At 45.3% G+C, this 12,599-nt stretch overlaps 1 protein-coding gene across 1 annotated transcript; it reads right to left on the bottom strand.

Annotated features, from left to right (window-relative positions):
* Positions 1-473: 473 nt before the first annotated feature.
* On the bottom strand, positions 474-678 carry LOC118597384 (thymosin beta-10-like). Its single transcript, XM_036208923.1, has one exon. It carries the CDS (start codon positions 657-659, stop codon positions 510-512), a length of 150 nt encoding a protein of 49 aa, XP_036064816.1. The 5' UTR covers positions 660-678; the 3' UTR covers positions 474-509.
* Positions 679-12,599: the final 11,921 nt, after the last annotated feature.

The following is a 12,599-nucleotide window of genomic DNA, read 5'->3' as shown; positions in this document are numbered from 1 at the left end:
TAGTAAGTATTTCTATGACCCCAGGAAGGACCCTGGTGCCCTGTAACGTCAAATGTCTTCTCTCACCTTCGTTTTGGTAAACCATGGGTTTTCCTTCTATCACTAGATTTGAACTTCTTTCATTATTTTTTTTTTTCCGGAGCTGAGGACCAAACTCAGCCAGGGCCTTGCTCTTGCTAGGCAAGTGCTCTACCACTGTGCTAAATCCCCAACCCCTCATTATTAAACACTTTTTTTTTTTTTGGTCATGAAGTGTGTTTTATTTTCATCAATTATACAAATAATTTTCTATAATATCCCAGGGCAAACCAGTGAAATTTGGCAGTCTGATTAGTGTGGGGCCCCCACTTCACAGCCCCGCGTGCGGGTGGCATCGGCGCAGAGTGCCCAGGTTCACAGTGCAGCTTGTAGCTCGCGCTCATCTTGGAGGTGGCTCTTCCTCCACATCACGAAGGGTTCTCGGAGATGACGGGGTGGGGTGGAGTCGGGGAATCCTCCAGTCTAGGCTTTTAGGAAATTTCACTCCTCTTTTCCTGTTCAATGGTCTCTTTGGTCGGCAGGGTGTTCTTCTCCTGCGTCTCGGTTTTCTTCAGCTTGGCCTTATCGAAGCTGGCGATTTCCCCCATGTCCGGCTTGCCTGCCATTTTCTTACAACCCATGGAGTCTCGTTCGGAGCTCGCGCTCCAGATGCTCCCACTCGCCTTGCTGCAGCAAGAGACACATTTTTAAATAATCTCTCTCTCTCTCTCTCTCTCTCTCTCTCTCTCTCTCTCTCTCTCTCTCTCTCTCTCCTCTCCCCCCACCGTGTGTGTGTGTGTGTGTGTGTGTGTGTGTGTGTGTGTGTGTGTGTGTGTGTGCAAGTATGCATGTGCTATTGCACACATGGACACAGTGGGACCGGGATGGAACTCAGGCCCTCAGGCTAGCCCAGCAAGTGTTGTCTACCCCTGAGCTGGCTCATTAGCCTTCCTTCCACGCTTTGAAAGCCCACTGTCGTTTTTATTCCTGTGTACGCGGGATGCAGTCCACGTCCTTTGCTTTTCCATCAAGCTGTTTGCCTTTCCCCTGAGATCCTGTAGGACTTTGTGCAAACATGGAGGAAGTCACTGTTTTGGATCTGTGACCTACTGGGGACATTTTTCCAGTCACATTCATTGTTATCTTTTGACTTTCTAGTCATTTTTGCAATACAGAAAAATTTAATTTTATGATATAATTTTACTGAATCTTCTCTGATGGATTCCAGAGACTGTTGTGTTTAAGAAGGCAAAGCTCTTCCATATTTTGGTATTATTTAAATAAAATCTCTCATGTTTTCTTTTAATACTTTCATGGAATTTTTTTTTATTTAAAACTTTCCTTCATCTGGAATTGATTTTTGCATAGGAACTAAGAACTTCATTTTAGAAGGCTTCCATTTGTCTAAACAAAATACCAATTATTAAATAATCACCCTTTCACCCACTATCTGAAGAATCCTCTTAACTATATTTCTGGTCCATCTGCTCGTATTCCTAGACTCTGTACACTTTTTGGCTGGTGTCTGTTTGTATGCCATTACCAAACTGCTTCCTTTACTCCAGCTTTCTTGTGTACTTCATTATCTTTCAGGCATGTTCTATCTTATGTTTTTCAGAATTTGTATATTTTCTTAATGGATTCTTTTTCACATAAGCTTTACTCTGTATAATTGCACCCAAAAAATGTATCATTTAATCTGAGATTATGTTCAACTTAAGTATTAACTTAGGGACATTAGACATTGTATAGTATCAGAATGGTGCCACCTCTCTTGCTAATATTTCTTTCCATATATTTGTGCATTTGCACATATTCCTCAATGACATCTTTAAAATACATATTTATATTATATATAAAATATAATGTATATATGATTTAATGTGTGTGTGTGTGTGTGTGTGTGTGTGTGTGTTGTTCAGAATAGAACCCAGGGCTTTATATGTGTCAGGCATACACTGAATTGTACACCTATTTCCCTCATATACATGGTAATATAACTTGATATGGAATGTAATTTGTCCATAGTTATTATAAATCAATTTTTCCACTTCATCTATTTATTATATTGGAAAAGACTAATTTTGTCCTCTGGACATCACGCTGTATTTTATTGCTGAAGATGACTTTTAGGTTAGTGAATATAAGGCCATATCTATACCTAAAAACCTTTGCCATCATCATTATTATTAGTACCTGCATCTATTTTTACACCTCTGCCTTCAGTGACGCTGGCTATCAGAGTTATACACCATGTTACAAACATTAATGGGACTAGGGTTCCAGGATTAAGCATTCTCTCTGTGTGTGTGTGTGTGTGTGTGTGTGTGTGTGTGTGTGTGTGTGTGTGCATTTACAGCTAAAATAATGATAGAAAATGATGCTAGGGAACACAGGGAAAGAGAACTGGCCCAGAAAAATAAGCAAAGCAAGCGAATCCAGTAGATTCCCAGAGGTACCTTCTTTTCCCCTCTTCTTCTCCAGCTCTAGGATAGCTCCCTTCCCCAGGCCCACGATGTCTGTTCCTTCACCACAAAGGTTCACTGGAGTTCAGTTCCTACCCCTAGTTTTCCCACTGATCCTCTACTTTCTCATGTTCAAAGTAAGTCATTAATCCTGGGTCAGCCCACCTCCTGGGGTGGAAACCACTTCATGTAGACACCAACATCAGCCATAAGGAATTGCCATTGTCAAGGGCCTTCAAGCAGCTACTCAAATCGTCCTTGCATTGGGCACTACAGATCACTAGCCACGTGGAAACTACACCACTGGATCATTTGCCTTTAAATCCGACCCAGGGGTGACACAACGCTCTCTTGGAACCTGGATGGCACTCTGGCTTGCTCTCGGGCCCCTTCAGCAGGGCCCTGTACTTCCCAGGAAAAGAAAATAAATGGTCAATAGCATTTGTAACTGGGACGCTGGGGCCTTTGAGGACAAGTCTGCTGCTGTTTCTCAGGTCAAGCTGGGCAAGAAGAACCTTGACAGCCCTAGACAAGCACTGGCTGAAATCAGTGTTGAGGTTTGTCAGTCTGCCAGTGCCCGTCAGCAGCCCCATCCTGTGATGAAATATCTGCAGGGCAAGAACCAGGCTGTTCAAACCCAGGAAGCCACTGAGCATCAAAACCACTATGTAAGAGACAAAATCAAACAAGAAATTGGAAAGTGAAGATGCTAGCTGCCAGGGCTGTTCTTAAGCAAATTGATGGAGAAATCGTCAAAATCATCAGTGGGGAAGTAGACAAGGTCATGCACAGTTTCCAAAAGAAACATACAAGGGTTTATTTTCTACCTTCTGTCTGTTTATTTTGAATGTCTCAGCATTCTGCAAGCAGCATCCATATTACACTAGCAATCAAAGCAGAACTCTCCTATTAATCAGACAGCTCTTTTGAAAAAGGCCCCGGGCTTCTCCCCTACTGTCTTGTTCTACAACAAGATATGCATTTAAACATCAGAGGCTGACAGAGAGTTGGAGCCACTGTGGACACAGGGGGAGGGCCAATGAGTAGGGTTTCAAGGAAGCAGAAGACCCCCAAAAGTGAAAGAGTGGAGTGACATTTCTTGGCTCTGGACCCCTGCCAGATTCTCAAGGCCTATAGAACAGATCAACTACTTACCAACTCTGGGATTTTGGCCAACACGTTTGGGTCCCTAAGATCATTACCTTACCTACGTACCAGAGGTGTTATGGGTACCTTCAATGACTGAGAAGTAACAAGGTCATGTGTGGAAAGGGATTAGTGCGGGGCCTGATACATGAGAAACATTCAGCAAGTGAGGATCCTGGATCAGTTCTGCTGATGGAGGAAGAAAGAAGGAAGGGCGGGAGAAAAGGAGCAAGGGAGAGAGGGAGGAAGGGAGGGTTATCCTGAATTAGTGGGAGGTACACAAGATGGGACTTTGATCCTAGTCTTTAGGACATCCTATGTGGCCTAGGCAAGCCAGGTCATTTCCAGACCCCAGATGATCTCAGACATTCCAAGTCTTGTTCTGGGCTGCCCTGAGTAACACCTAACTCCCTTGGCCACTGACATTTCCATATAGGACCTGGTGACATAGTGACACTACCAGAGGCATCTCAATACCACGTTTGGTTGGCTCGACCTTCCTCCAAGGAAGCTGACCTCTTGTTTGGGACTCTGCAGCATTTCCATGGAGACAGGGGATTTGGCAGAGAGGGACTGAAAGTTCTTCCTTCAGGAAAGACTCCTCCCTTCCCCAGGGAGACTAGAATCCCATGACCCAGCTTCCTGGAGCCACTGAACCTAAGGCTACCCTCCCCCCAGGCTGCCTTCAGAGACAAGGTTCGGGCACCGCTTTCAGGATGACACCCAGGGGAGCCAGCTTTGCCTGAGCCTGGCTCAGCCTGTGCCCACTTAGCTTCTGGCTACTGGCAGAGCCCTTCCTTCTGGCAGGCACCTACTTGCCATTCAGATGCAAGAGGAATTCCCACCATTCTGTTCTGGCAACTGAACCCTTGGGGGAAGGGAACTGGGGAGGGGAGGGGGAATGGGAGGCTGGACAAAAGCTCTGACTATCTGCTCTGTTGCAGAGCTTGCTGCTAGCAGACCACACCCTAAGAAAGGTCCTCAGGACCAGCCTCTGAGGCTTTTGAGCCCATGGGCCTGTGAACTGAGCAAACCGTGGCTTCTGTGGGGTTCCTTCCTCCCAAATTCTCTCCATGCTAAAGCAGATCCCTGCTGTGCCTCATGCTACAGATGTCTTGCTGCCATCATTGTTGAAACTGGCCCATTTCCTATACTGTATTGAGTGTTTGCTCCATTTTAATGAGGGTACAAGTGCTCTGTCACTGAGCTACATCCCCAGCCCTTCAGTGTTCCTTCTCAGAGGTTTACGAAGCTGCTCACAGCATCTCCCTGTCATCAAAGTGAACCATTTTAGGAGTTTTCACCTATCTCTACTTACATACACCTCAACAACAATCCTTCAGTAAGCATGTGGGAGGACATAGCACTACCCTATTTTACCAATAGGGAAATTGAAGCCCAGAGATTATTCTGGAGCTTTCCAGAGTTCCCAAAACTAGCAAGCACTTGAATTGGAAGCAGAATGAAATGCCTTGGGATGATTCTTCTATACACTATGAATATGTATTACTCTCATTTGCTAATAAAACACTGATTGGCCAGTAGCCAGGCAGAACATTAGGTGGGACAATCAAACTGAGGACCAGAATGAGAAAGGGCGGAGTCAGGGGAGACATGAGCCAGCTGCCCAAAAAGCAAGTTGCCAGAGGGCCGGTAAAGCCACAGACATGTGGCAATACCCAGATTAATAGAAATGGGTTAATTTAAATGTAAGAGCTAGTTAGTAATAAACCTGAGCAATTGACCAAACATTTATAATTAACATAAGCCTCTGTATATAATTAGGGAAGCGGCTGCCAGGTATTTGGGAACAGGTAGGTGGGAGAGAAGGCTCTGCTTACAATGAAGCCTTGAGTCAGTGATGAGAAGCTCCATGACTATCAGTGTAGCATGAATTTTAACAGGTCTTATTAATAAAAACAAACCCAAAGCCAGGTATTGGGGTGAATGCTGGAAGATCAGAGAAGCAGAACAAGCTACAGCTACCTCACCTCACCAGTTCCTCAGCTGATCCTGTTTCCTCAGACTGGAAGCCTCTGAGTCCTCATCCAGAAGGAATCTCAGCTGAACTGCTTCTCGAAAGCCTGAATGCTTAACCAGCTAAAAGCTTCTAGTTCCTGGTCCTCACGCCTTATATACCTTTCTGCTTTCTGCCATCACTCCCTGGAATTAAAGACTTACTTTATGGGATTAAAGTCATGAGTCACCATGCTTGGCTGTATCCTTGTAGACACAGAGATCCAGGTAGATCTCTGCCTCTGGAATGCTAAGATTAAAGGCGTGGGCTACCACCGCCTATCTTCTATGTTTAATATTGTGGCTGTCCTGTTCTCTGACCCCAGATGAGTTTATTAGCAGGCACAATATTTTGGGGAACACAGTACCACCACATATCAGTGCTGTACTGAAGGCTCTACAGCATTGTCCCTGCAGCCCAGCAGCCATCCAGAGGGACTCAACAGCTCATTCACTTCATCTTAGGGAGATGAGTCCAAATTTGCAGACATTTACCAACCTGTTTTTTATGTTTTTTATTTTTATCTTTTAGGTAAATTCTTGCTATATAATAGCCTACTCACAGTGTCGCCCAAGTTGTCCTCAAACTCACTATGTATTCCAGGTTAGCCTCAAACTCACTATGTAGCCCAGGCTGGCCTTAAACTCACACAATCTTCTTGTTTCAGTAATTCCCAATTACTGGAATTGCAGGCATTTGCCACCACACCCACTGCCTGAAATAATTTGAAGAAATTTTTATCTCTAGAGATGGGATTTGAATCAGGAACCGGAACCCCTTAGAGCCCCAGCCTATGCCTCCATTACTAGGTCAATCTGTGATGGGAAATGGTCTCTTGGATGGGGACTGCCACTCTAAAGCCTGGCGCTTCCTATTGGAATGCAGAGATTCCTGGCTTGAATGCAGAAATTCCTGAGGATGAGGAAGCCCCCAAGTCCCAAGGGCTAGAAAGAAAGCATGGGTCAGCCCCTCAGTCATCTGAGTGGATGATACTCAGTTCAGCACTCCTCCCACACAAGGCACCCAGGAAAGGCTGACTGAGAAATGGCTGAAAAAAGAAGTAGGTCCCTATAATGAGGAGGGGTCCAAGGAGGACACAAGGGAAGGACTTCATCTCCAAATGTTCATCAGTGATGAGACAGTGGCCAAAACAAGATGTGGAGAGTAAATGAAATGCCAAATTGTGTACATTTGTTTAAGGGCCATGCATGTGTTGCACACCTACTGTATACAGAGCACTCAACTGGTATTATCATGACAGGGAACTGTGCCTTCTAGGAACCCGCTGATGCACTGTTTTCTGATGTAGCTGTCATCCCTGTGTCCTAATACAAAGACAAGCAATTGCCCTCACTCTACAGCTAGGGCAAGAATAGTGGGCCAAGTGAGGTGGGACACACCCACAATACATCACTCAGGAGGCTGAGGACCATGGATTTGAGGACAGTCTGGCAATGTAGATACTATCTTTAAAAAAATCATGGTTGAGAAGAATGGCAAGAAGCACTATGATTAGAAGGTGCCAACTGGGATCCACTCACTTGCCAAGAAGAGTCACAGCTTTGAGGAGAAAAGCTAGCAGGCAGAGAACATGTTCATCTGTATTAGTCATGCATGTGTCCTTGACTGTTCCCAGGATGGCTGAAATACATAGAGTTCCGGGACACTGTGTCAACTAAGAAAAGCTGGCAGAATGGGCTCAAACACGGATAAGTCCATTGTTTACCTTAGATGACTTTTACTTTTTCCTCCAGAAGTCTCCTCCCTCCCAAGAGACGTGGCACACAGGAGCATCCAGAACTGAGTTTCTGTCTTTTGTTTTATTTTGTTTTTGTTTGTGTTGTTGTTTTGGTTTGGTTTGGTTTGGTTTGGTTTGGTTTGGTTTGGTTTGGTTTGGTTTTCTGAGACAGGGTTTCTCTGTGCAGTTTTGGTGTCTGTCCTGGATCTTGCTCTGTAGACCAGGCTGGCCTCAAACTCACAGAGATCCACCTGGCTCTGCCTCCCGAGTGCTGGGAATTAACAGCGTGTGCCACCGCTGCCCAGCCCAGAACTGAGATTCAAGGTCATTGCAGGCTGTAAGAATAGCGGCGAAGATGACAATGTGGCTGTTCAAGCCCACCTTAGAGAAAGGGGTTGCTATACATAACACTGAGAGGGCTCAGAGAAATGGGTGCTGAGGTCCGACGGGAGTCACATTCTGTTTCTGAATTTCTGGGGTGAGGCCTGGTACCAGCTAGTTTGAACCCAGAATTGTGATTCAAAAGGGAATGGGAAAAGATAAATCTGTTATGAGCTAAGCTCTACCTTGAATGCTGTAACTATACTTCTCAGACCCGTTTCTCTTGAGAGAAAACAGGGGGCACCAGCCCCTTGCTTAAATAGCCATCCTCTATGCTGAGGTGTCTTAGGAGAGATGCACAGTGTATAGGAGAATTCTCATCCCTAAGCTAGCACACGTTTGCTAGGTAAGCTATTGGCCACTCACTTTCGGTAGAACCATCCAAAAGCGGTTGCTGACTCCCTGAAGTCATACTCTCCGAAGGTCCTCAGCATGCCTGTCCAAGTCATAATCAGATACATTTTCTTCTCTCCCCTGACAGCTCAGCTTCCACTGGCTGCCCCACTATTCCATTTATTTTTATTTTTATTTATTTTTTGCCTCATTCTCTACCTCCAACTAGCCCACCACTAAAAGTCTCAGACCATATGGCTGTTCCATGAATGCTGCCTGAGTGCTATTGACAGTCAGCACAAATACCTAGGAATCATTTGGAATTCCGAGTCGGTGCATAACCGGGACTGTGCTTGTCACTCTGCTCCAAGTGCCTGTGAATTTATGCAAATGTCATTTCCAAAGGTGAGCATTGCAAGACTGCAGAATTGAGTAAACATGGGCTTTGCTGGCAGGCTGCTATACTGATGTCTCCTCCTTGGATTCAGCATAATTGGATGACTGGAGCTGTGGTGGGCTACACCACCCCTCCTCAGAGCAAGATGACGAAATGCTGAGGAGATGGAAATAACAGGCAATGATCTTATTAGGTGAAGAGAGGAATGACAAATGACCGAGTTGCTAGGCCGAGGAGGACTTCTTGCAATGCTGATTGGACCTGAGTGCTAGGGCCTTCCAGGGATCACTTTGTCTACTTTCTGTCTTGGGTGTTTATACCTGTAGCCTAAGGACTGCATTAGTGGGACTGCTCTTTGCTGGTATCCTTTTACACTTTCTCAGCATATGAATGAGTACCTTACCAGTGGTTACCTAGTAGTGGATAGCTCTATTCTCTTTCTTCCTGCCAGACCCTATGACAGTCTCCCTGCCATACCCCTGTTTGTACATGGCTTGTTCCATGTGGACCTGCTCTCTCCAACCCACCACCTCCCACATAAACACATCCATCTGATTGATCCCCATTAAAGCCAACTTCAGCCACCCTTCCTGAGGGAGTTCTTGCTGAACTCATCAGCCCTTCTCCTGCTTTATGCCTCCACTATTACTTTTGCCATGATTGTGGAGATTGTTATGTGGCTTAAATATGTCCTTTCTCCTTACCCATCAAACTCTGCGATTCCAGAGACCGGGGATCCTGTCTGATTTATCTCTGTTGCCCCTGTGTCTAGGCACAGTGCCTAGAATATATTAGACATTCAACAAATGTTTAATGCTCACAGAGTACAGGTCAGAGGCCTAATGACCACTCAGGAGAGCATACTTGCTGATTGTACAGACTCTGCTGTCAGAGAACTTGAGTTCAAATCCTAGATCTCCATTTGCTGGCTGTGCGGTGGCCTAGTTACATAAAATCAAGAGGAACAGTCCCTACCTTCTGGAAATGTAGCAAAGACAACCCAAGAGTGCAGTATGTGTGTGGTTCATAGCCAGCGCTTAACTCATGGGGCAAGCTGCTGTTATCGGTGCTGATGATGTGGTCAGAGTCTTTCACATCTCTATTAGAGACTTATCTGATCACCACGATCGACCGAATACCTGATAGAAACAAGCAGAGGGGTGGTTTCTTTTAGCTCTGCTTCAGGGGCACAGAAAATCATAGCGGGGAAGTCATGCAGAGCGCCCCACAGTGGTCGAAGCATGTGGCTGAGGCTTGTTTATATGTTGGTGACCAGAAAACAGAGCTCAGGCTGAAATCAGGGCTGGGCTATCATCACCTACTTAGGGCTCCAAAGACCTTGCTTCTGCAGGCCAGCTCTCACCTCTGTGGGGTTATACAGCCTCTCAAAGCAGCACCACCCACTAGGAACCAAGTATTCAAAACATTCAATGCCTTTGAGGGACTCGGATTCAGATTGAAACCATAACAAACTGCCCTCTGCCTTTTCTAGTTTCCTCATCCATAACAGACCCATCACAGCTCCATCAACACTCCAGTGAATGGACAATATGTGACTCACTTATGCAAAGGGAAACTACTAAACAAACAATTCTTCCACGGTAAGTTGCGAACTGCCTATCCCCTCCCACCTCTGCAAATCTCTCTCTCTCTCTCCCTCCCTCCCCCCTTCCCTCCCTCCCTCTCTCTTGTCTGTGTGTGTGTGTGTGTGTGTCTAGAAATTCTTATGGGCTCTACTAGCCTCTCCAAACACATTAGAGAATGTGGAAACATCAAGCTGTTTGAGTGAAGATTAAATTATCATTTATAATTAGGCCAAAAATACTAGAATTCAATATTCATCTGACCCAGCTACCTTTGGTGTCTGACAGTGAGATATAACTGTGTGTCTCATTATGTATTTGCTATTTGTTTTGCCATACTGGCGATGTAACGAGGGCCTCAAAAATGTGAACCAGCTCTCTACTGTTGAGCTGTATCCCTGTAGAGAGCTGCGGGCCGCACCCTAGAGATGGCGCTGGCTTCCGCTTTCCACCTTCCCGATGAGCGCTCTCGGTGGTAAACAACTCCATATTCGGCTTGGCTTTAGGATCTGGCTTGCTTCTGTATACCTGGACCTGTCCGCGATGCCCACGTGGTGGTTTAGGGTTGGCTACCCAGAGGCTATTAGGGCTGAGGGAGGGCTCCCCGCCGGGGTCAGAAGATTTTTCAAGGTTCCTGAATAAACTGCAGAAAGAAGAGCTCGGTGTTGCGTCTTCCTTGCTGGTCGAGGCAGTCGCAACATATCCCCAGCCTCCCCACTTGAGTAAATGTAGCTCAGGCAGTAGAATACTCAAAGCCCCGAGTTTAATCCCCAGCACTACATACATTGAGCATTATGGCACATACACATAATCCCAGCACTTGGGAGGTGGAGCCAGGAGAATCAGAAGTCAAAGGTCATCCTCAGTTACATACTGAGTTCCAAGCCAGTTTGTAAAACAAACAAACAAAAGAAACTTGATATAAAAAATGGACAGGATGAACTTTAGGGTTTTGTTTTTTTTTTTTTTTTTAAGGAAGATCAGAAGAAGTCATATGAAACTGAAATACTATGAAACACAAACTGAAATGTCTTCCATGTTATCGCACGAAGGAATAAAAGAAAAGAAAAAGAAAGAAAAAAGAAACATCTCGTCTTCCACAGGTTGTGTGTTGCGGTGATTCTGTATCTGTGCACCAATTTACTGGTCTTCGTGCCCAGATGACCCAGAAGCACTCAGGTGGCTCTGTGGAAACATGGGCCCACTTACTGGAAAATTATCATCAGGGACCTGGTGGCACTTGAAACCAGCCCCAGCTAGCCCACGGGACAGTCTAGACTTTTTGCCTCTCACTCAATGCAAGTCTGGCCTCAAATCCTTCACACTTTGTGTCCCTCCTTCCTAAATTCAGTATTAGCTTGGTTTAGGTCTTCACCAGTTCCCTCGGATTAGCATGAACCTGTTCCCTTGTCTTAGCATGACATCCTCCTCCCTCATCTCTCTGTCCTATAGAGCCCTCCTAATCTCCAACCACATGCCTGTTAAAAAAAACAAACAAAAAAACCAACCAACCAACCAAACAAACAAACAAACAAAAACACTCACGAATTCAATGAAAATCTGCCCGATGAATGAGCACAAGCCTCAGTTTGAAGGCACGATTGACGTACCTTGGAGGCAGGTTGCAGTGCAAATGTGGTCTGAAGTTTGGAGAAAGAAGACATGCACCAGTTGAGGCATGGATTAACAAGAGGTCTGGAAAACTGTGATAGGAACAGGAAGAGTCCTTCCCAGCCAGAGAGGTGATGGCTTTGTGGAGCAAGCAACCTGCCTCCTTGACTTCACTCCTTGATGTTCCTTCTTGGGCTTGGAGAAGCCACTTAACCTCCCCATATTCCCTCACCTAAATAAGGGGGACGATGACAGCACTCACCGCCTAATAGAATTATTGAGAATAATAAATAATGGCTAACCTGTGTTTTCACTCCTTCTTCGGTCATGACCAAGAATATCTCCTTGTCAATCCACCTGCTGTATTACTTACATATTCAAGGATTTAGAAAACACTTTCTCATCCCTTTCCATGAAGAACATGGTCTGAGAGTTGCTGTAGTAACTTCTCCCCAGGAAGAGAGAAAGAGAGCGAGGGAAGGGGAAAGTGTGTGTCAGGGTGAGGGTTCTGGCTATGGATGTGTGATGCCATGTGACTCTGAGCCTGCTATCTGACTTCTCTGAGCCTCAATCCTACAGCTTCAAAATGGGGATGATAAAAGTTTATGATGGAGGCACAGGGTAATTCAGTGGCTACGATGGTAGTATAGGATGGATCCTTCACTGAACCACCTACAGGATGAATGGCACCATCTTCAGCCAGGTCCCTGGGATACTTGCAACCACAAATGAGGATGACTTAATTATGCTGTTGGCAGGGAAGATCCAGGTGACTTTTGTTATTATACTCCATTTTCAGAGATGTATGTAAGAGGTTATTGCAAGAGACACCTTCTAGCTCCTTTCTTCACCCTACTCCAAGTCATTTTCCAATTGGACTTGTTTCCTGCCAAGATTTCTAAAAATAACT

The sequence above is a fragment of the Onychomys torridus genome, chromosome 16 (assembly GCF_903995425.1).
Source record: "Onychomys torridus chromosome 16, mOncTor1.1, whole genome shotgun sequence".
Classification (NCBI taxonomy): domain Eukaryota; kingdom Metazoa; phylum Chordata; class Mammalia; order Rodentia; family Cricetidae; genus Onychomys; species Onychomys torridus.
The sequence above is the reverse complement of the archived record's forward strand: the minus strand, read 5'-3'. Positions and strand labels throughout refer to the sequence as shown.

What these genes read in the sequence shown, in the direction of transcription:
- LOC118597384 (XM_036208923.1), bottom strand. Translation starts at nt 659, where the DNA reads ATGGGTTGTAAGAAAATGGCAGGCAAGCCGGACATGGGGGAAATCGCC.